The sequence below is a fragment of the Argiope bruennichi genome, chromosome 2 (genome assembly GCF_947563725.1).
Source record: "Argiope bruennichi chromosome 2, qqArgBrue1.1, whole genome shotgun sequence".
In the NCBI taxonomy this organism is placed as follows: Eukaryota; Metazoa; Arthropoda; class Arachnida; order Araneae; family Araneidae; genus Argiope; species Argiope bruennichi.
In genome coordinates this window covers 109,780,816-109,805,414 of record NC_079152.1, presented here as the reverse complement: position 1 = coordinate 109,805,414, position 24,599 = coordinate 109,780,816, and the positions used below count along the sequence as shown (strand labels likewise).

At 29.7% G+C, this 24,599-nt stretch overlaps 1 protein-coding gene across 1 annotated transcript; it reads right to left on the bottom strand.

Annotated features, from left to right (window-relative positions):
- Nucleotides 1–545: 545 nt before the first annotated feature.
- LOC129962282 (uncharacterized) lies at nucleotides 546–21,689 on the bottom strand. Its single transcript, XM_056076028.1, has 9 exons — nucleotides 21,591–21,689; nucleotides 15,679–15,993; nucleotides 11,734–11,799; nucleotides 8,803–8,874; nucleotides 7,915–7,971; nucleotides 5,011–5,085; nucleotides 4,188–4,265; nucleotides 1,316–1,355; nucleotides 546–655 (listed from the first exon to the last, which is right to left on the bottom strand). The coding sequence occupies exons 3-9, from the start codon at nucleotides 11,794–11,796 to the stop codon at nucleotides 546–548; spliced, it is 495 nt and encodes a 164-aa protein (XP_055932003.1). The 5' UTR covers nucleotides 11,797–11,799; nucleotides 15,679–15,993; nucleotides 21,591–21,689.
- Nucleotides 21,690–24,599: the final 2,910 nt, after the last annotated feature.

Sequence of the window (24,599 nt, the reverse complement as noted above, 5' to 3'; positions counted from 1 at the left end):
TTTAGCTTAAGTATAAACTTTCAGTATATAAAGCTATTATAAGAATGTGCAAAATTATAACGACACAGACTTAAAAGTTCAAAGAAATAGGAGCTGATGATACTCTGTGTAACCCGCTTTGAAAATGAAGCATTTTTACACTTATTTCATTTTTTAAGTTATTGATATTCGTTCCATTATCCTTATTTTCTTCCGTCCAGTTATAATAAAAACTGGGAAAAGGAGTAAAAAAATAATGCTGTACTTTGGTTAGCCTGAGCTTTCCTCTTCCTAAAAAAGATTGCCCCTTTTGGAACGAAATTTGTTTATGAGAATGAAATTATCATTCATAATTCATGCTGCAAAAATAAAGACAAAGTTAAAAAAAGTATTAAATCTTGTGTGGAGAAATTTACTTCATTAATTGAAAAAAATAATATAGTAGTTGAAAAAAAATGTGAAATTGGTATAAATTTGTACTGGTAATAATATCATATTTCTTAGTTTTATAATGAATATTTATATTAAAGCAAGTATGATATAAATTAGCTTCGTAATGAAAGATATTAATGCGAAGTATCTTCTCGCTTTTCTGTTTTTGACTTGGGTAAAGTGATTTCTTGGCCTCCAACCTGAACTCCTATATTCAGCTTAACATCTCGAATATTGGAATTTCCTATTAAAGAGAAATCACACTGAGTGAATTCATCAAGTTTATGCTTAAAATATATATATATGTCAGTAATTCGATTTTTTTTTTAAAATTCAGAAATTCAATATAAAGTATAAAGCGATGTAGTTTTCCGATAACTGTATTCCGGCATTAAGTGTCCGTATAAATTATAATGGTATTTCTAACTTTCATAATAATTATTAAATCATAAAAATAATTAATGAGTCGTTAATATTAAATCACAGTCTTTAAATTATTGAGAAGAAATACTCCTATACTTTTTTATGTTTTCTTATATTAAGTATAGAAATTATTGTAATCGTCAAGAAACTGAATTTTAAATTTTATATAAGTTTTTTCTCCTCATTATTTAGGTCCGAAAAAGACTATTTGTGGATTTCTGAATGTTTATCAGCAGGATTACTAAACTACAGATCGAGATAAATACTTAGGTTTTCAGTCAAAATTTTAAATTTCTTTCAAATAATTTGTAGAACACCAAGACAAAACCGATTAAAGTAATTTTCCTTAGTACTTATTACTACTAAAATTACTTTATTATAGAAAAGTATTGAAATTTTTTAAAAACTATTTATGTCTCATGATATTGATGCGATACTATCTCATCACTCTCCAAATGCAATGAAACTCGTTTTGACTTACCAGAATTTCTATTCTTTTGATAATAATAGACTTGACCTAGCTGTAATGAGAAGGGAAAAAAAAAAAAAAACTTTTATAAGATTTTTATATAGATTTTCGGGGAAAATATTTCAAAACTTATTTTTTATTTTAAAAATAAATTTAAATTTCTATAAAAGCAGGTCTTAAAATATCTAATTGATTTATTTTAATAACATTTTAAGTTGGATAATAATATTTTTTTGGATTAATCTTGATTCATATTATTATGTTTTGAATAACTTTCAAAATCATTTTAAATTCCCATTTCATTTTCAGAATTAGATAATTCAAAAGCTGTTTATTTTCGCAGCTCAGCTGTTGAAATGTCATGGACCAGTATTTCTAAAGTTAATCTATAATCTTATTACTAATATTTGGAATGCTGAGATACTGCCTTCTGATTGGAACACAAGCGTTATATGCCCAATATATTGCATATAAAATGTGACACAATGGATTGTTATAATTATAGAGGCATCAGTTTGTTATGTACCACTTATAAAATTTTGTCTAACATCTTATACAAAAGACTTACAGAATATATAGACCCTCAGATTAGAAGTTATCAATGTGGTTTTGGCATAGAAAAATCTACTAAACATCGATTTTTGCACTTAGGCGAATTCTGGCAAGGACCAGAGAATTTGGTTTTACTGCACATCACCTTTTCATAGACTTCAAAGAATCTTTTGATAGTATTAATAGAAATCGCTTGCATGAAGCTGTGGCTGAATTTCAAATACCGCCTAAACTAATTAAACTTGTAGTTGCAAGTATGTCCAACACCACTTGCAGGGTCAAGTTCTTAGGATCTTTAACAGAAGAAATTAGTGTCAATAATGGAGTCAGGCAGGGTGATTATTTATCCTGTCTTCTTTTTAATGTTGCTTTAGAGAAAGTCATAAGAGATTCAGGAATTAACATCAGAAGCAATATATTCTCAAAATCAATACAAATTTTAGCCTATGCCGACGATATTGACATTATTTCAAGAACTGTTTCTGCATTAATAGATGCTTTTCTTTCTTTAGAGCATGCTGCTAATAGCATGGGACTTATCATAAACAGTGAGAAGACCAAATATATGCCTGTACTAAGTAATGGAACTTTGCATGAATCCCACCTAGAAATTGGTTCTCACAAATTTCAGGTTGTCCAAAGTTTAACTTATCTTGGTTCTATAGTTACTGATGAGAAAAGCATGAGTCCAGGAAATCCAAGGTGTCTAATGAATGCAAATAAAGCCTTTTACGGACAAAATTGTTACTATATAAAACCTTAATTACACCAATACATACCTATGGCTCAGAGACATGGACCCTGAACAAAACTGGAGAAAATAAAATAGCCATTTTATTTTCAAATAGCTCGAAAGAAAAATTCTGCGAGCCTTTCTTGGTGGGATAGAAATCAATAATGTTTGGAGAAGAGGATATAACTTTGAGCTATGTAAAATCTATAGAGAACCAGATATTATAAAGCGCAGAAAAATAAATCGGATGAACTCATCGGCGGCTCATATATATAGAATGGATGATGATTCCATAGTAAAAAAAGATTCTTTTACATGAACCTCAAACAAGTAGGAAAAGGAGTAGACCCAAAATGAGATGGATGGAGTCAGTGAAGACGTACTTCCTGGCCATCCAGGAAAGAAATGGCGCACAAGTATCAAACATAGAATGCGGTGGAACAGAATTCAGAGGAAGGCACTGGCCTACCCTGGGCTGTCTAGCCAAATATGATGATGATGAAAAGCTCTTTATTTAATAAAACTTGTGGCGATTTGCAGATAACTAATTTGGCTATTTACAGATTCTTACTGAAAAAAGGGGACTACTTGAAAATTACGCATGTTTTTCCACAAATTATATCCAGTTTCTTATCAACTTTCTATTCATATAAAACTAATAAGTTGCATATCAACTTTCCTTTTAAATCTAATCTTGCCAGTTTAAAATAAAAAAAGTGTAAAACATTTTTATCAGTAGAATAATGATAAAATATTGGATTATAAAACTTTGTTGAATTGTACATAATTATTGCAAAATATCCCAGAAATAAATAGCTACTATATAATTCATTATTTAATCTTTTTTTTGTAGATAGTCGTAACATTTTATTTCTTTTATTAAAATCATACATTCACAAAAAAATAATTTATCCTTTTTTTATCCTTTTATTTTTAGTGGTAAGTTAAATTCTACATCAGTTACATTTCACTTCAATTTAGTGGTGCAGTTTTTCCATTAGAAAAGAATAGAAAAAGATAATTTTTTCAGACTTGAGAAGGCAGTTTTTTTTGTTGTTTTTTTTCCTTTCGTTGAAGAGCATAGTTAATTGCCAAATAACCATTGTAAAAGAAATGCTGAAAAATCGTTTGGTTAAATATAAGGTATGATAGATTCAAGAAACTTTAAAATTGTAGGTCAGAAATCATACTTCATTCGTCTGCTGATAATTTGTCTTTACATAATCAGTCATCAAAATTAAAAATAATTATTTATGGAGACAATGGGAATTTTCAAAATTTTAATATTTAATATTTTTTTTTTCTGAGACGATAGAACAGAATTAATAAGTGAAACATATATCCAATAAGAATAGAATCTGAGATTTTTTGAATTTCAAGAAGTAATTTCATTTATTATTCAAGAATTTTTCAAATGTAATTAAGTCGTTTCAACTTTGAAGGAAATCATTTCATGAACAAAGAAATCATATGGTTGAAAAATGGAATTCTTCATTTTCACTCAGTAATTTTATCATCATTTTATTGATACTGCATTTTATGATATAAATTAAATAAATAATGAATCTGAAATTATGTAAATAAAATTAATAACTTTACCCGAAATAAGGATTCTGCTGTAAGTAGATTCTGAAAATTGGATCTCATAAAACCTTCTTGAGCAATACGATCAGCAATCTAAAGAAAAGAAAAATTTCTCACTATCATTTGTCTAATATTCTCCTTATACAACAATTTATTTATGAACGAGTTAAGAAAATTCTATTTACTTTCACACCACATTCTTAAAATGACTAAAAGGGCAAAATTATTCTTATTTTTATCAAGTCGATATCAATAAAATTACCATTTTTGGATCTATTTTAAGAAGAAGTAAAATTTATTGCGCAATTCTATTAAATATTAATTAATTGAAAGCTAGATAAAGTTTTGAAAAAAAAATCGCAAGTCGTCTCTATCAAATATATATCTATGATGCATTCTATAATTAAAAATCTAGGAATCCAAATCTAACATAATACAACAGATATAATACATTCATTTTCTTTTTAATTTTGAGAGATTTATTGTAAGGATAAGATGTCTTTAGTAAACTGTATTAGTTGGATTTTTGATTTAAAAACTGAATAAAAACGAGCTCACATATGAATTTAATATTTTTTTTAATCAATTATCTTAGTTATTTGGAAAAATCTAAGTCATCTTGTTTCTCTTCTCGCTTATTATTGTTAAAAATTAATCATAAGGCCAAACTATTTTTTCATAAACAGTACTTTAATGTTAAAAATATGGTTAATGTTATAGTAGAGCATAATTTTATGTTTTAATAAATTTTATTTCATGTTTAAGTTTTAAGGTAACAATTAATAGAATAACAATTTATGCTCATTTGTTAAGGCAATAACTGAAAATAACATCTCACCAATTGTAGAAACTCTTCTGTTAAATACTTCTCTGAATTTTCTTCAGGTTTGGTTCGTTTAATTTCGTTCACTAACTTCATAAAAACAAAAACAATACAAAAAAAAATTAGAACTATAGATATATTTTTTTCTTCCGAAAATAGCATTTCAAATTTTGTTATTCATTCTTGTTCAATATATCAGTTATGCAAAAACAAATACGATGGAATTGGATTAATTTAAAACTAAGTGTGCATAATAGAAGCTTAATTCACCCTAATGTTAGGATCAGCAGAATCTGGCTCTAAAAATAAGTAAGACTAAATAAAAAAATAAGGATTTAAATTGAAAATGAAACTATCGATTTAATATTTAGCAATTCTGATAAATAAAATGTAAGTGATTTTATTACATAAAATGATAATTTTAATTCAAAATATTCAAAATTTAAAAAATTGATTCCTTTAAGAAAAAAGAGAGCAATTATAATATCTAAAAAGTATAACAAAAAAAAATTAGTATAAAATAAATTTTCAATTCAATTTCGGAATAAACTGTACAGTTCAAGTCTCAGGAATTTATTTTTAAAGCAAAGTAAAAGATTTGTATTGCTTTTTCAATTGCTTGCATTATGCAACTATAAAATCTTCTGTTGAATTAAAAATCCATAAAAGTTACTCACTTCATTAATTGAACAAAAAATATAATTGATATCTGGAAATAATTCTTAAATAAACCTAATATTCTGATTTCGAACAGCCCAAAATAAATGCATATACAGACCATATAATATATATATATATATATATATATATATATATATATATTTAAAAATTCAAGGGGTCACACAAAAAGATATCAATTATCGATGAGCTTGAATTAACTTAGCTGGAAATAAATAAAATTATAATATAAAGGAATTTATTTTCATCAATAAAGCATTGAATACTGAATAGGATGCTCCGAAAGATTTACCATTTAAACACCTTATAATCAAAAAAATTATGAAAGAATTAAGAAGCAAATGCAAACGATTAAATATTCGTTTGTAACAATTGTGAATATTATTTCAGAAATCGGTGATAAAAAATTGAATCGATTATAATTAAATTCATCAGTAAGATATAAAAATGAAACAATACTTAACATATCGACTAAATAGTATTGACAAAACACGATTTAACGATATTATTTATATCTTTCGACTGGTTTACTGTTAGACTGATAATTTATCAAAATTTATTTGATTTCTTAAAATTTTCCTTTAATATAAAGTATCGTATTCTTTGTAATTTGATCTAATTACGAAGAATGTATTTTAACGGCAATCGAATAAGTTGCATCAGATGTCTTCAAAAAACCTTAGCCTCTAATATCTTATTCATTATTGTCGGATTTCTATTAGTTAAGAAAGGGATGTTGGCAACAATAAAACGTAGTATTACATCAACAAGCATTACTCAATCATAACAATTACAAGAACCGATTTTTTTCTCCTATACATAGTATAGAGACAGTATGGTAATTGTCAAAAAATTTGGAATCATGATTTTGACGAATCACCATGTTTTAGACCTCCTTGAGTACGCAAAAACACTTTTTTGGAGAACGTCAATCTATCCATCTGTGACAAAGATAATTCAAAAACGCTTTTAACAAGATAGCTGAAATTTGATAAACGGTCTTTACACTAAATTTTCAGATTTCTATCAAATTTTGAGTAAAATCTGCTCAGAGGAAATCCGTCTGTCCGGCTGTTCGAATATGAATTTGCACAATGACTACAAAACGAAAGAAGTTCGATAGATAAAATTCGGAACATCTTTAGTGCAGACATCTCTCAAATTTTGAGCCAAATCCAACAAAGGATTGACTGTCTGTCAGACTGTACTTTCAGAAACATAGCTCAAAAACGCAATGGAAACGGCATATGAAATTTGGTATGTGATTTTGTGACTGAAAGTGCAGTTTTGCGTCAAATTTTCGTTTCAATCGGTTGAGAAAAATGTGTCCAACCCACAAATTCGATTTGTGGATACGATTAACACAAGCCAGGTATTAATCGCTAAATAACTCACCAAAGATGGCATGACTGATTCAATAAAAATACTAAATTCACGCCAACAGTTAATATTTTGTAATTATTGTAAGCCAATATCATGTAAGGAGTTCTCTGGCATGACAAATTCGTTAGAGAGCAGGCGAGATAGTTTTCGGGAGATCACTCCTGCTGGTCATTTGCTGTTGATAATGATTCATAATTCGATCCTCGCTCATAACAATCTGCTACATTGGTGCCTCGGACGATGAACCTTCAACCTTTGTACAGCTGTTGTGGCGTCATCTACTCGCAGCAACCCAAAGTCGTTAGACACACTTGACGCAGCAACCAAAGTCGTCAGACACACTTGACGCAGCAACCAAAGTCGTCAGACTCGCTTGACGCAATAGCAACCACTCATCCACACACGCTCACCATAACGCTTGGCGCTATTCAAATGCTCAAATGGGTACAAGCGCATTAGACTCAACAGCTAAAACATCACCTCTCAACAGCCATATCGCTCGTCTCACCTTCGACTCACTGGAGGGAGAGTACAGTGGTGAAAAGCATATAAGCCAGATAACAGCTACGGAACACGAGCAATTACTTTTGTCTTGTGGTCTTGTTACTCGGCTGCGAACCACAAGGTCCCAGGTTCTATTCTCGCTCATAACAATCCACTACATGATGTATAAATAATCACAGTATAAGATAAGATGTAATCAGGTGTTGTACAGCTAGTTTTGTTGTATAACGATGTTGGCAATTGAATTTTCTCCACCTTCTTATTTACTGCCCAAGAAAAAATGGCAGATTTATTTCAGTTCCAAGAACTTATGGTGATAACTTTAATAATGATAAATCTTCATTAAACACTTACGTTTTGTAGATGAGAATGAACCATCGACGCTGACGTCATGAAGGCTAGCTCATCATTCTGAAAAATATAAAATTTTGTAAAGAAGGAAATTGGCGTTTTCTTTTCATTCAAAAATATTTTCTAATAATTTTATGGAGAATGATATTTTCACGACAAGTAATAATGGAGAGTAAGAAAGCGATTTTATTATTTTTCTAGAATAAATCTGCCAGTCGTGAAGAAGTAACAGCGATTCGTAATTTTTTTCTCATTCGCTGCTTGTGTCTTAATCAAAAAAATAGATTAAATATTAAATAAGTTATTTAACTTATTTAATAAAGGCTAAAAATTAAACATTAATAATAAATCTTATTTAATAATGTCTAAACATTATAATTGTTGAATTAATCTGTGTTCTTATATTTGCTTTTTATTTCTGTAGCTCTTTAAATCTTTTTTAAAAATTGTATAGCAAATTTGGTGTCAAAATTTTAAAAATATTTCTTTGTTACTCAAATATATTATTTAAAATTTTCAGTATCATCAGAAATTAAGAATCATTGTTTCCTGTAGATCAATTTGAATACATTAGCTAGAATAACTGCTTAGAACTTCAAAGTGAATCTTTATTTTTCAGACTATTAAAATTACTATATAATTGCTCTCTGAATAATAATTTGAGAAAAAAGTGACTTATTTCCTTGTTTGCAATTCGGTCTAAAAATATTTTTCGAGCCCATATATGCTACAAATTTCTTTAGCTGATACCAATGATTCATGTGTGTATTTTAAATAATTTTTCTACATAAAATTTGGAACTGGAAATTTTCAACCTGAGACAGGGTATTTTCATTTCTCATTTATAATTAATTTTCACGCTTATTTCAATTGACATTTACTATTTCTTACTCTAGAAATTGATTCATCTTCTTCGTTAGTTTCTGGATACCTCCGGCTACCCCGTACGTCCTCTTCAGCAATCTATAAAATAAGTATATACATATACATGCAAAATAATAGAAACCCCTGTGAATAAAAGTGGCATTTAAGAATGTGTTCCGTAAGCATTAAAAGATAATCTTAGCAATAGGTTCCTTTTAATATAAAATGGTAGTATATCTCATGGTAGTATGAAGTAGCCTTAATAAAGTTGTATGTTTTTTTTTTTTTTGTCAAAAGCTTAAAATACCAAATGTCGCATTCAAAGAGGCCAAATTGTTGAAGCCCGACTAGTTTGAGCAATTGTGATCGAAATATCACAGATTTTAGGTATTTCTAAAGGTACGGTGTCTAAAATCATGATGTCATGCATACAGCATGGCTAGATAAGCTCAGGAAAGCAAAATAGTAGACAGAAGAAAAAGCTGAGAGAAAGAGACCGACGGGTATTGATGCGGATTGTAATAATTAAAAAAAAAAGAAAAAAAAACAAAAGAACGGCGCTGAAAATGACCGCAGAGCTCAGTTAGCATTTGGATTCTCTGTTTTCAATAAATATTGATAGGAGGGACCTTAGTAAACAGAATATTTATGGAATATTAATTTTTAGCAATTCCTAAGCCATTTGTCGCAGATGTTAATGCCAAACGTAGCCTGCAGTGATGCCATCGACCTTTTAAAATGAGATAAACGTGCGATCCTTCCTCAGATTTCAGCAGATTTTAATGCTGAAGCATCAATTAGTTAGGTGTGCAAATTAGTCAACGCACTTTTGGAGCTAAAAGCCAGATCGTATACCACTTTGACTGCATGGTACAAAGCTATACTCCTTTCCTGAGACAGCCAGCACCACCATTGAACTGTTGATGACTTGAAACATGTTGCCTTTCCTGATGTTCATTTCCACTTGTATCGCGTTGATGCACGTGTATGGATATGGAAACAAGCTCATGAATCTATGGACCTTACATATCAACAGGAGTCTATTTAATTTGGTAGAACCTCTGGGATGATATGGAGCATGTGCAGTTAGCGTGATATGGAAGCTCTGGTACGTCAAGAGATGAATATGATAAGTAAACATCCTGTCACCTACATTCATTGTCCATTGTGCATTCTGATGATAGAGACCATACCAACAATACAATACGGCACCCCAAACATTGATAATAGCGACCGCGTGTCTCCAAGAACAATCTTTTGATTTTAGACACTTCCATTGGTCTCCAGATATGAACATTAATGAACATATCTGTGATTACAACGGGTTGTTCAGAAGAGTCGTTATCCTATAGATTTGTGAGCCGTCCTGCAGAATTCATGATGCGAATTTCCTTTTGTATATTTTCAGACGTTAATCGAACTCATGCCATGTCGTTTTGCGGCACTTCTTAGCGTTAGTGGGGCTCTACACGGTATCAAGTTGATGTACCAGTTTTGCTGGTTCTTCAATGGATATCGCATGAGAAAATTTATAAATAGCATTTCAATGGTATACATTACGTTTAAAAACTGGAATTTAAGTATTATTTCTAGAAATATCATTGGCATGATTTGAGAAAGGAAAAAAAGTTATCAAAACATCAATCACGTGCAAGATCTGTTTTGTCAAAGGACAACTTTTCGTTTAATATTATGGAATTTTAATATGTGTTTCTGAAAAAAGAGAGAGAGAAAGCGCACCCAAAAGAATATGTAGGTGCTTATTGACACCAGTTCATTGTTATAGATTTCTTATTTTGTTTTCAGCTCAAATTGGATCTATCAACAGACAATATATTCCTGCACCAAAGTTATAAAAAAATATTTTAATTCGAAATTAATGAAGCTCAAACTTTCAAACAGAAACGTTAATCTAAAGTTGTTTCAAATATGTGGCAGCTTTTACATTTGGGTTAATCTAACAAAATGAGTTTATAAATTTGATGTTTTTTTCTATACTATAAAGACAGAATAATAGACCAACGATAGGAGACTAATAGTACAAAACTAGTCTTGAATTGTTTCAAAAATGAATATTATTGAAGAAATATTGAATAAATGGGATCATTAAGAACAATAATGAGTTTACAAGATATTAAATAAATTCCCTGACATCTTTTTATTGCTTTTATTTTAATTTCATTAATTTCTTTATATTGGTCGAAAAAAATGCCACGATGTCTCTTTGTGTTCTTTATTTTCACACATTTTATTTTCTTGATAAATTGTTCTGACACTTCTCATTAACATTCTTTTTCCTTTTTTTTTTTTACTTTCAGCTTTATGATAATAATTAAAACACAATTTTTATATTTTAATTTTAAATCTGCTAAATAGTTTAACGTTTTTGTTGGTTTAAAAGTTTCTACCATCATATCATGAAACATTAGAAAATCATTAAAAAATTTATTTTTGTTTTCATTTTTATCACTTTTGTATAAACATAGCATGACATAGAATAAAAAAAATGATTCATTTGCTGTATCCCCGTTACAAAAAAATTGAAGCATTAAAAATGAAGCAGATTTAAAAATGTTTCTGATAAGAAATATAATTTCTGTTTTCTCAGTTTTTACATTATCATACACTAAATTATTATACTTTTAATTCCTTATCGATGCAAAGTAACTTTAATCATAAAAAATAATTACATTTCATTTTATAATAATATAAAAAAGGTCTAATCTCAATTAACTCAATCATAGTGTATTGAAATAAAAGAAATGTATTTTAAAAATGTTGGAATTTGGGTTCTAGAGAGATTACAAATTCTCATTAATATATTAAAATAATATTTTGCATTTCGTTAGTTTAGTTAGTTAATAAAGTTTAGTTAATAGATCAAAATCAATGAATCATTAAAATAATTGAAATTTAATGATCTTCAGAATCAAATGTTAAAACATTTAAAGTACTTACCGAGTAAGCAGTTCTTTGAGCTCTTGCCATAATTTCACTCACAGAGTTTTTTAAAGATTTCATTTCCTTTCATAGAAGAGAAAACGTACTACAGTTAGAAATAAGAATTCTTATTCATCATAAATTAATGTTTAGATTTTGCTTTCGTTTTATTTATTTTTTTCTTAAAATGCGAAACGGAATTATAAATATTTTTTTAAAATACAGCAAATTTATTAAAGAAAATTTGGTTATGTGAAATTTTTTGCATTGAGTAGGTGGTTTATAAAATGGTCTACAAAACGGCAAGCACAACAAATAAAGAACTGCGTCATTTTTAAGCTAGTAAACACATAGAAGAACCTGCGAGTGAATGTTTGAGGATAGGTGGGAATCTATTCCCATTTATTTTAAAGTCAAACTGAATTCGTTCTTTCATTATTCTTCATTTCATGTAATCTATTTAAAAAAATGATAAACATTAATTTTTTACAAGTGAATCTAAACTGTTTTCTTATAACGTTTTTAACCCACCCTGTTATAAAGACAGTGTGCGAGAAATGCCTTTTCCATGCTTAAAATTATGGAACTTTGGTATTTGTGCGAATACCTTGAATGATTGACAAATATTAGTTAAAAAATATAGACACTAGCTTTGTAGCAAAACTAGTGTTTTTACTGAATCTTGTGTGCGATCGTTGATGATTGATCGCTGGCATGCGATTGATACACGAGTATTAAAAAAGAATACATATTCTGGGTAACTTTTTTTTTCCAATAAATTAAAAACGAATTTTTACTTCGAACTATAATTGCAATCACAAGATTACAACTTAGATTAAATTTATGTAAGTCATTGCGTTTAAATGCATACGAAAGTACAGACCGACAGACAGTGACAGATTTGATGAAAAAGTTGATACAAATCTATAATAGTGTTATTTCCTTTATCTAAGTGGTTTTTGAATTATTGCGTTTATATGTGGACAAAAGTATAAATTGTCAGACGGTCAACCACCTGCCGAACTTTTTTCCAAGTGTGGGGTGGTTCTACATTTTAGATGCTAAACTTGTGGATCCAATTTGATCTATCTGGCTCTTTACATTTGGTAGCTAGGCTTTCATTTGCACTTTCTCTCATAATAATAATAATAATAAAAATCACTCTGACGACTACTTCTTGAAAAAAATTAAATATATAACAGTGTTTACTAGCATAACAGGGTGTTGTTTACATAATTTTACCATATTGACATAAGAATTTTTTTTTTCGAATTCGATTATATCTCTATGCTTCAGAGCATTCTAATTTCCCCCTATGTTTGTGATGGTGGTTTAAAATTTTAAATTATAGAGATTAAATAGCATTTACAAAAGGAAACATAAATAAAAAATATTCAGAATTTAAAAATTATTCATTTTGAAAAAAATGCAATTAACTTTTTTCAATGAAACATTTAAGTCTATTATTTTTCAGCCCTACTCTTTTCAGTTAGAACAATTTTAAATAAGCGCTTTTATGCTAGACATGCTCTTGTCAAACTGCATGTCCGTCATCAGAGAAGTTCAGATATTTAAATCTGAATACAAGATATAGAACCAGAGCTAACAGATCGGTTTGGAGACTGTTCATAGATGACACACAAGATTTTACGAAGAAAGTAAGGAGAATAAGGAGAACTAGTAACGAAGTGTTAATGTAAGAAAGGGTAAAATCAAAGTAGGTTAAACTAATGTTTTTAAAAAGTGATGAAAGAGGTGACTGTAAACCATCTATCCCCTGTTCATTTTGGAAGAAAACATCGCGGATCTCGCCGTCGGCAATACATTGATTGCTGAATTTAAAATCCGTGCAGCCAATTCCCCGATGGCAATTGTTATAGTCAAGTAGAAACAGACAAAATCAAAAATTTGTAAGCACCTTCATTTAACTCATTGACTGCTATGGGTGCATATATGAGGTCAGCAAAAACCTTCGCTGTGGTCACATATGTGCTTCCGGCGAAGGCTTTGGCTGTTTACTGCATCTCACATATAAATGTAAATTATTTCTATCGTATATGTCCAATACTCACAGACACCTCATACCTCGTTGCTTAGCAATTAGAGAAAATGAAATATCGTTTATTTAGTTACTTTAGTAGGTTATTAGGTTTGATTCATCCTACCATTTAGTCTGACGTATAGACATTTCCCACCAAATATGTTAAATACAGTTAGCAATTTGTGTAGAAGAAAATTTGTTGTCCGCATTAAACAAAAAGAACGAAGGATTTTCATAGGAGTATACAAAATATGACATCGAATTTTATGTACTCGTATGGAGTATTGACAACATACTTGCTTTTAGATTTCACAGACGCAATTGAATTAATAATTTTTCTTATGGTTTTTGTTTTTGTTTTTAAAAGAAAGTTTTTGTCTATTTATAGAATATTCATGTTATTTGTTACTTGTTCAATTTTTCAGTTTTCGATATCTAAATACGTAAGTTTTAATTACCAAATTATGCTGTTTTAAAACTTTACCATTGATGAAAAAGCAATATATATTACAAATAAAAAAATGTTCGGATCCGTTTTAGAATGGACAGAACATCTTGATTTCCTCGATGATCGCTATTAAAACGATGCCAAGAATAACGCCAAGATACAATTACTCGTGAAACCCAAAGTGAAAGTGTGTATGGTTGCTCTTAGTTTGGCTACTTTTGGCTGTTTTTACATGATTTGGAGATTTATCGCGGTGGCATGGAAATCCATTTGTACCGAGGGGACGAAGTAATAGTGATTGGATTATGTACTTTTATTATAATGCATTAATAAACAGCCTATAAGAGTGACCATCAATCGCTACTGCTGTCCACTTATTCAAAGCTCTTCAACTTAGAGAACAGTCAAAGAGTTATCTATAAATAAATACTATTTTATTAAATTATCGTCCTTTCACTGTGAACGAAATGGATATCACAACGCCAAATGCGTCAAATGTGATATTATTCGCCAAATTACCTATATAAGTTTGTTTATTTGGCGCACCCATTTTGTCGCTTGACTAACCAAAACAGAAAAAGCATTCCATGAAAATTTATGCTTAGAAACAAATGCTGTCATTCTAACTGAAAAGTACAAATAAATGCAATTATTTAGAATTAATTAACAACGTTTGCATGAGCCTAGGAATGAACGATAACTTTGAATAACACATTTCGCTTCAATCTGTCAGCATTACAGAAATTAAAGATTTCAAATTTACATTTATTACAGTACATCTACCATGAAATAAGCGATGAAGGCTCGCCTAGTTAAACATCTTATTAGATGCTTGCATGTATTTTAATCAGATACATCTATTGGTAAACATGCGAAATATCTATATAAATGACAATGGATTTGGGGTTTACCGATTTACTATTACTTTATTGTTATCGTTTTGAAAGTTTTCCATTTAGTATTATTGAGTTACTCAACGTATAAAGACCCCAATCATGGAACGCTCCAAATTGCATTTTCGACATTCATTGCTTTTGTTGTTTGATTTGAAGAAATCTGCTGCTGAAGCACATCGTGTACTTTTAGAAACTTATGGTGATGCTGATCCCGTTATATCCCAGTTGTCGGTTTTGGTTTCAACGATTTAAGAGTGGTGATTTCGATGTCAATGACAAAGAACGGCATGGAAGACCAAACAAATTCGAAGGCAATCAGTTACAAGACTTATTGGACGACAATGGAAAAACGTTAAAGAAAATGATGGAAAATATTTTCATTGATATATATTGTGTGAATTTTCTCAATAAATGCTTTTATAAAGTGAAAAAAGGATCTAAATGCATGCAAGCACCTAATAGTAAAATCCTGCTAGAAAATTTATAGGATTATTTCTAAAATGACACAGTCGCAAGGAAAATGGAAGGAAATAAAATTTGTCGATAATGTAAAATTTTATGAAACTAGAAGTACTTACTAAAATGTAATAACGCAAAGAAAACAGCAAAATAAGGATTAACGCTATTTCAACAGTAAATATCTGAAGAAATGTCTTATCAGTTACTGGAATTTCCAAATGTAACCCATAAGTAGTCCAGTTACCCTCAGCCGGTTTCCAGTTTACGTAAGAGTCAAATGATGTATGTCTCTTTTTTACAGCTTCACTCGCACTGTTATCTTGCTTCTTTTTTTCCGCTGACGTAAAAGAAGAAATGGTTCTTTTCCTTTTTTCATCTTCATTATTAGTCTTGTAACCAGCAGTTGTAACTTCGTTATTTCGTTTTTCACAGATCTAAAAAAAATTGGTATTCTAAAATTTTACGACAAAAATTGCTAAGATGGAAAAAAAAATGTAATGTTAAAATTGTATTCTTAACGTAAAGCAAAATCATTTCTTAGAATTTTGGAATTATAAACAAATCGGATTATATACGAAATTCAAGCAATGTTATCAGTAATATACATACGCCTTAATTTATTTAATACTACTTAATAAAAATGTTCTTGGTTGAAAAATGCGTTTTTACTTTCTCATGTATGTAATATAGAGAAAGTACAGTAATCATCGAAAAATTCGAACTCAAGATTTTGACGACACCCCCTCTCCCTCACCTGAGTTCGAAAAAAATATTTTTAGAAAATGTCCATCTATCTATATATCTGTGAAAAAGATAACTCAAAAACGATTTGGGCTAGACGATTGAAATTTAGTATACGGTCTTTACACCAATTTGCAGATTTTTTTTCAAATTTTGAGTAAAATCTCTGAAGAGATAAACCGTCTGTCTGTCCAGCTGTTCGAATAAAAGTTAATATGATAACTAGAAAAGAAAGAGATCTAGGTAGATAAGAATTCGTACACAGATTTATTATCTATAGTAAAGACACCTGTCAAATTTTCAGCTAAATCCAACAAGGGATTAACAGTCTGTCAGTCTGAATTTTCAAAAACCATGTCAGTGTCATAACTCAAAAACGCACTGACTTAAATATATGAACTTTAATATGAGATTTTGTGACCACAAGTGTAGTTTTGCGTCAAATTTTTACTTTCAATGGTTGAGAAAAACGTGTCTAAAACACAGATTCGATTTTTGGATACTATTAATGCTACCCAGGGATTAATCGCCAAATAACTCGCCAAGGATGACGCGATGCATTCAGTAAAAATGCTAAACTCACGCCAAAAGTAAATATTTCGTAACTATTGCATACCGATGCCATGTGAGTTCACCATGTATTGTACATCAATGCCAATGGCATGACAAGCTTATTAGAGAGTATGCAAGGAATATTAAATTTTTTGTATACTTAAAAGTTAAACATTTAAGTTCGCAGTATAACCAAGAGAAAGGAACATACTTTTTAAAATTCCTTCCGTTAATTGACTGGACGAGGAACATAATATAGATCTATAATATCAGAGATATAATTATGTAGAAATTTTCTTTATTAAGATTATTGTGTTTAAGAACTATCTTGTTAACAGATGTAGGGACGGCTATTTACCCTTTTGAACGAATTAATATTAAAATAGGAAAATTCATGATTTTGGAGTACAAATAAATCCAACAGAATTACACATACCACACATACAAAAGATAAAAGTAAATTAGGTCTATTGGCAAGAGCATAAACTCGACGAGTGTTCAGATTTTTATTTTCAGAGTCTCGCTCACGAGTGTTTTGTGATTTGTAATTTAGCGGAAAAAATAAAATATGTATCTTGCATGCCTTTTTGCCAACTGCTTGAAATCAGAGTTACTACAGAGTTAGAATCAAGAACTACAATTTTAGTAACAAGATCACAGATTGAATTTCATTGATATAAAGCATTGTATTTTTGAGTTATATCGTTTACATAGATACAAATTGACCGACCATCGATTCATAGATGAAAGTATTTCAAAATTGGTCACATAATTACAATTCTGGAACAAGATCGCATACAAAATTTCATTTATCTAAGGTGCTATGTTTTGAAGTTTCGCGTTTACATTTATTCGCATGCATGTAAACCTTTAACCCTTTGACAGATTAGATTCAAAAGTTGAAACAAATGTACACTTTAGATGCGAAAACTCTGTACGAAATTTTATTTATCTAGCTCTTTCTTTTTGTAGATATGATGTTCATTTAAAGACAAAAAAAGAAGATAGATGAACTTCCTAAGAATGGATTTCTTTAACTTTTGATGGAAATATACAAATTTGGTGTAAAAAAAACCCACATCGTAACACATTTAATTCGTCTAGCTGAAAGCGTTTCTTTATGTTCAAGGGTTCAAAGGGTTATGTTCACAGATATACAGCCATAATTCCACAGATCAGTTTTTTGGATGAAGGGAGGTTTGAAATTTAAGATTAATCTAAAGTTCGGATTCGAATGTTTTGACTATTACAATAATTTCTTTTTGTATACTTCGTACACAATACCAATATGATGAGTATATAATGAACATTAAACATAGCCCAAAATTTTATAATATTTCTGATTTATTAATATAAGATACCTGCAGAAAAATATTTAAAACTCTAAAATGTTTAATTTGCGCCTCAAAAGACTATTTATTAAAAGTTCTTTCAGATTTGAGCTTTTATAAAAAAGAGATAGATTTTCTAAAATAACAGTTTAAATATTACTTTTCTCTAACAGTTTTTGAAAATTTTAAATAGATTCGTACCCCCATCGAAGATGTCGTATTGTATTGCTTTAAGCTTGACCTATAAAGTTAGTTTATTTTTAAGGAGATACGAATTTTAAATTTGTTGATTTTCCAAAATGGCGAATGTGACTGAGTAAAGAATATGCATTAAAATTTGCTCGCATTAAACAATTCTTGGACAAAAATATTTGATATGTTTGCTAAAAGACTTTAAAAATAACTTTTTTTGAGAACAAAAATACCCAAGAATGATCAAGATTAATAAAATGAATGAAAATGAGAGAATCCTTCATAGATGAATCACTCTCTGGAAGACCATCCACTTCATCTAATCAACAACATGTTGATCAAAATGGCGTTTAATGATCGTCGTTTAACAATTAAAAGCATTAATAAAAAGTTATTATATAAAAACAATCAACAAAAAAAATCTGCGAAATGACACCTGGTTAAACATGGTTCCAGAAGTTCTGTATTCCATTGCAATGACACTGTGTTTTCTTATTTTTATGGTTGAATATGTCTCTTTGTGGCCATCATTTTGAGTCCAATAATACAATAAAAGAATATTTGCTACGAACTCTGAAGGGATTTCACAAAAAGGATTTAAGGTATGTTTTGATGATTGGAAAAAATGTTAGCAGAAATGCATCGCATTCGGAAGAGATTATTTTGAAAACGATGCAATTAATTTTGAACTATGTATTGATATTTTTAGTTTTATCACTATTCTAGTACAAAACAAAAGGTATCAATTTATTTTCGGGTCATTTTTTTTATCTTAGTAGTGTATATAGATCGATCACCCTCGAGATGCTATAGGTTGAAAAATGACGAAATATTTTTGAAATCGAATCAAAAATTTGAATTTAATTTCTTTACGATCTGATAAAATTGCCTAGTTTTCTTACAATTTAATCCTTTTTCTATGGAATAGATTTATATTATATTTGTAGCTTTAAACAGTCTTGAAACTTTATTTGATATTTGCAAATTATTATTAGTGAAACTGACAGAGAAGCTAGTGCCTTTCAGTATTTTTAACGCGGGCACATCAATATTCGAATAGGGCTACTTCATGCAGAAAGAAAGAAATGTGTTACGTTGCGTTCAGAGATGAGCTAATTTGGAGAGCATAACACATGAGCGAAACGTATTTCTGATGTTCTCTTTGTCTGAGAGTTATTCGAAAAAAGTCACTGCTATAAAACGTATTAATAAAATTCACGAAAAAAAAAAGAATACATGCATATATGGAAATGAAAGCAAGAAAACTCATCGTATCAATGTATTCATTTTATTTATAGTATCAACATATGGTTAAGAGCTAAAAAGTTAAAATACGCTAATATAGAAGGGTTGTTCAAAATAATGGAAAAGCCTCGCTGAGAACAGTGACTTCCATGTGTGATAGTATAGGACTAAATTAAATTCGTAACTACAAGTGTTTTTGTATTACACTGTTTTTTATAGTCTCAAAGGTGTGTGCGAGTGTATTGTGCATCATTTTTTGCTTGATTTCGTTTCGGGTGAAGCTAAAAAGAGAGACTAGCCAGAGTTCCAAAGAGTGCAGATAGTGGGAGCCCATCTGATTGATGCATCGGCAACTACGGTGACACAGTTGTTGGAGGAATCAATAGACATCATGTCGAAGGCCATGATAGCATACAATGGTCATGGCAAAACAACATAATGTTATTATTATGATATTATTTTGGATATTAAGAAGGATTGCGATCACCAGAAGGAAGACCATGGCAGCAAAAGTCACTGCTCAGCTGAATGAGCATCTATAGAATCCATTGTCGACCCATATAGTTCGAAGAAAATTGCATAAACAAAATATTTGGGGCAGAGCTGCGATTGCAAAACCCCTTGTGACAGATGTAAATCAGAAACGGTGAATGCAAAGACCATAAAACCTGGACTGCAGATCAATGGAAACATGTCTTGTTTTCCGATGAATTAAGTTTCTTCCTATTCTACACCACGTGATAGGTTTACGTGAAGCGAATTCCCGTAGTCCTGCCTCCAACCTACAGTGAAGCATGAGGATGGTTCCGTAATGGTTTGGGGGCATCATCTCATGGTTTGGAGTAGGTCCCCTTGTCATCTTACAAGGAAAGGTCACTAGCGATGACTATGTCACTCTTTTGGCAGACCAATTGCATTCTACGGCGCAGACATTGTTTCCATCTGGAAATTGCACCTATCAATTCGATAATTCATTAGGTAGTCGAACTGCTCAATCATGGTTTCTGGAACCTGAGCGCTCAGTTACACACCTTCCGTGGCCTGCCCAATACCCGGATTTGAACATCGTAGAGTTCCTGTGATCTTTTTTTGAAAAAAAAAAAAAAAAAGAGTGAGACCTGTTATCCCCCTCTTGTGTCTCTCCGGGAGTTAGAGTAGTTTCTACATGAGGAATGGTACAAAATCCCATTTACCATCATACAGAACTTATGTCCATTTCTGTATATGTCCTGTATATGTTTCTGTATATGTCCATTTCAAGAAGGATTCAAGTAGTTTTAATTATGAAAGGTAATACCACACCATATTAGGTGCAAAATCCCTCTTTTTATATATGATTGATTGGAGACTAAGTTAAAAAGGCAAATGCCATTTTATGATTATTCTTGCTGCCATTTATGTCCAGCTTGTTCGACCGAAGTATTGACTTTCCTGTTTCTTGAACTATTTATATGGAATGCATTTACTTGAAATTTCACATCTCGATTTGATAAGAGGGAAAAATAAGTATTTAAGGAAATTAATCTACTAGAAATTAATGCAGGTGCATATTAGAAAGAGTTTATAATACGAAATAAAAAAGAAGTGAAAATTCTGTTTTCATTAACTTCAAATTTTGGAATTAAGGTAAACATAAAGTATTTATTTTTTTAAATCTTGATTTTAATATTCATGGAAACACAATAAGTTTGAGTTTCATCACAACAATAAAAAACATTGCTATAGTTTGTGCATCAAATGAAATCTGAAATGTTTAGGTACTTTTATTATAGCTGCTTTACTTTATACTTTTTTTTATTACTTTTATATCAGATACACTAAGTAACTTAGTTTTATAAAGTTATTCTGATAAATAAAAGAAATAAAAGCTGCAAATTAAGTTTAAATTTTGCTACAGATGTGCAAAATATGGATGCATAATACATCAGCTTTTAGAATTAGAATTGAATTGAATTGGCAACTTTACCTACAGGATCAGATGGACCAAGGATCTTTCTGGTCGCAGGACATATTCCCGACTCAGTTGCCGCAGGTTTTCTAACCAGTTCCAGTTCTTTGGATTTCGGTTCATCCGGATACCACCCTGTTGTGTTTAAGATTTTGTTTAAGTCTTTTGCATGTATATTACAAAGCAATAGCAGTATGAAATTATATATCACAGAGAAAAATGAAGTAAGATGATGATATATTATGACAAATGATAGTTTTTATTTAGACTACGCTAAATTAGGTTTTAATTTAGATATAGTTTAAACGCGCTAAAACTAAGCTTGGCAAAGCTGAAAGATGGTAAAAAATACACAAGCAGTTTAAAATCTGTAATTTGAGACGTCTTAAAGATTAAAGCTTAAGATAAAATTTAAGTTTTGAACGTTATGAAATTTAAAAGCAAAAATTAAACAAGGAATATTAATATAACAAAGTAACCAGAATCAGTAAAGTCTGTATAAAAAAGCACAATATTTTATAAAATGTTGAAAGCGTTAAGAAAATGATGTTAGCCTACTAATTCTTACATTTCTAATGGTAATAATATGATCAATGATGCGTAAAAACATATTTAAGTAAAAACTGAATTATAGCAAAATCATACCAGCATGTTGAAAGAAGTTTCCCATAAGAGGTTTTTTATATGGCTTATAATGGATACATTTTTATGTTTGCCTTTCAATCTTTCTCTCTCGAAAAAAAAAATGAAATATTTGGCTAAATAAATGGATTGTTCCTGAAAACATGGTTGAAACAAATTTCATATAAATCTTTAAAAATAAATCATAACCAAAATTCTAAAATTTATATCCTTAGAAAAGATAGTCCAAGTAAAGATGTTGGAAATAATAATTGATATTTTTCTCTTAACCGATTCCCAGAATAAAAACGTCAAATCTTAGAGGCAAATTGCTGAATCTGATGAGTAGTTATTTTAATGAAGAATGTTGGGTAAGACTTAAAATGAGTTTTTGGTTTCTCGCCAAGTACTACAAAATCAAGCTAATGGTACAAGAACTCGCCAGAAGATCATCATCTCAGATGGTTGCAAGGAATAAAGGAATGGTAATAACTGTCTTTTAGAACTGCAGTAAAGATTATCAAGACTATCATATTTATTGAAAATTCTTTAAATGAATTCAACTTGGGCGACCAAATATTATTCATGAGTAGAACAGAATGCTGGTGCCGAAATAGAATAATAACAACATTTCAACTTGGCGACGATTAGGGCTCGATTAACGAAAAAGTAATTAATCATTTAAATAATTGAATTACTTCTCAATTGAATTCATATTTATTCTGTTTAAATTGAATATAAAGATACCGCAATAACACTTACTTGATTGAATATAGTCATATAAACATTTCAACGAAGATACTTCAGGATAACCAGGTGAATATACCTCTGGATAGCATGTCGTACATATTTCAGATATCAAGAAAAAATAAATTATTAATAAATAATTTCTATTAAATGAGTAATTTATTGTAACCATTGGAAATCAGATTCATAAGTTTCATCGATTTTAATAGGTTGGTTGATGTATTTTCGTGATTTGCGCTATAAGTACGAACAGGAATGAAATTTCACATAACACTGTCAAACTAACAAATTCATATTCAAATTGAATTTAAAAAGAACTGTAAGACTTTTTTAGTCGCATTTATTATTTGCTTTAAGGTATTAAGTGAATTTAAGCATTTTACTTGTGAACTGTCAGGAGATGGAAATATAAAATCTGAAGTTAAGCAATATATTTAGGGCACAATGCTTAATCTATTAATTGCTCAGCCTTGCATGTAAACAATAAACATTTGAAGCAATTATATAACGTCGCGTTCAAATAATGAATTTAAACCTGCACGTTATAACATATAACTATATTTTGACTTACTTAATTTCAACTTTTTAACGTTCAAATGCTATCATATTATCGGTAACACTTAGATATGCAGTATAGAACCATCGTTACAAACGCTCTATACGTAAGTCAATTCAACCTACAGCTGCGAAATTTGGACCATTACTTCTTTAGTAAATGGTCGTTAAAAAAAGAATTTTTAAAATTTGATAACATGTTTCATTAAAAAGTACTCAAATTTTATTGTAGTTGGTTTTATACACAAATTATTTATAAATCTCTTTAAAATTAAAAAATATCTCAGAAAAAATTAATTTGTTTCCATAATTTTTTAAAATTTTTTTATAACTTAATAAGAGTATTGTAAGGTATGTTTGACAGCAAAAATTTTAATTTGTTTTAGCTACTGAATTTATATTCTCGCACTTTGCAGGGATTTTAAATGTGTTTTTGTGCGTATGGTTTGACTGCTGTGTAATTAGAAGCAAATTTTAAAAAAATAAAGATACTCGAGTCATGTCATGAAGCTATGATATTTCGAACTAAAGATTCGAACCTCTTTAAATTGTTTTTTTTCACTTTTTTTTGAAATTTATTTCTTTATGCAAGATGCTAATGGATTTCAAAATTTAATTTTCGTATCCGAAAAGTATGAATTAATTATATTATTTACATGTAGCTGGGTTTCGTGAAGTAAAAATGTTAATTGGAAGATTTCAGAACATTTAATATGACTATTTTATTATCAGATAACTTAGGAAAGATAACTCATAAGAATTATTGATGAAATAAACTGAAACCATTGTCGAAGCAAGATTAAACTTTGCCAAGGGATTATCTTATACGCTTAATACCGTCGACTTCAACCAGAACAACATTTCAAAAAAAAAAAAAATACAACAACGATTTCAGCAATTTTATTATTTTTGGGCGTTTGAAAAACTCCTAAATACTCAGCTCAAAATTTTTTTCTTAGTTATTTTTTGCATAATTTATGGATATTTGATTCATTTATTTAAACTAATGTAGTTAACTGCCTTACAGTCTGGGAAAACTAATCGGATCAAGTAACCAATCGTACAGCATACAGAACAGTTCTTACATTGGTCTTTTCTATGCATATTT

Coding starts and splice junctions, on each gene's coding strand:
- LOC129962282 (XM_056076028.1), bottom strand. CDS start 11,796: ATGAAATCTTTAAAAAACTCTGTGAGTGAAATTATGGCAAGAGCTCAA. Junction 4,266..5,010: donor CAGAAGAGTTTCTACAATTG/GTGAGATGTTAT, acceptor TCTTTTCTTTAG/ATTGCTGATCGTATTGCTCA. Junction 656..1,315: donor TCAAAAGAATAGAAATTCTG/GTAAGTCAAAAC, acceptor TCTCTTTAATAG/GAAATTCCAATATTCGAGAT.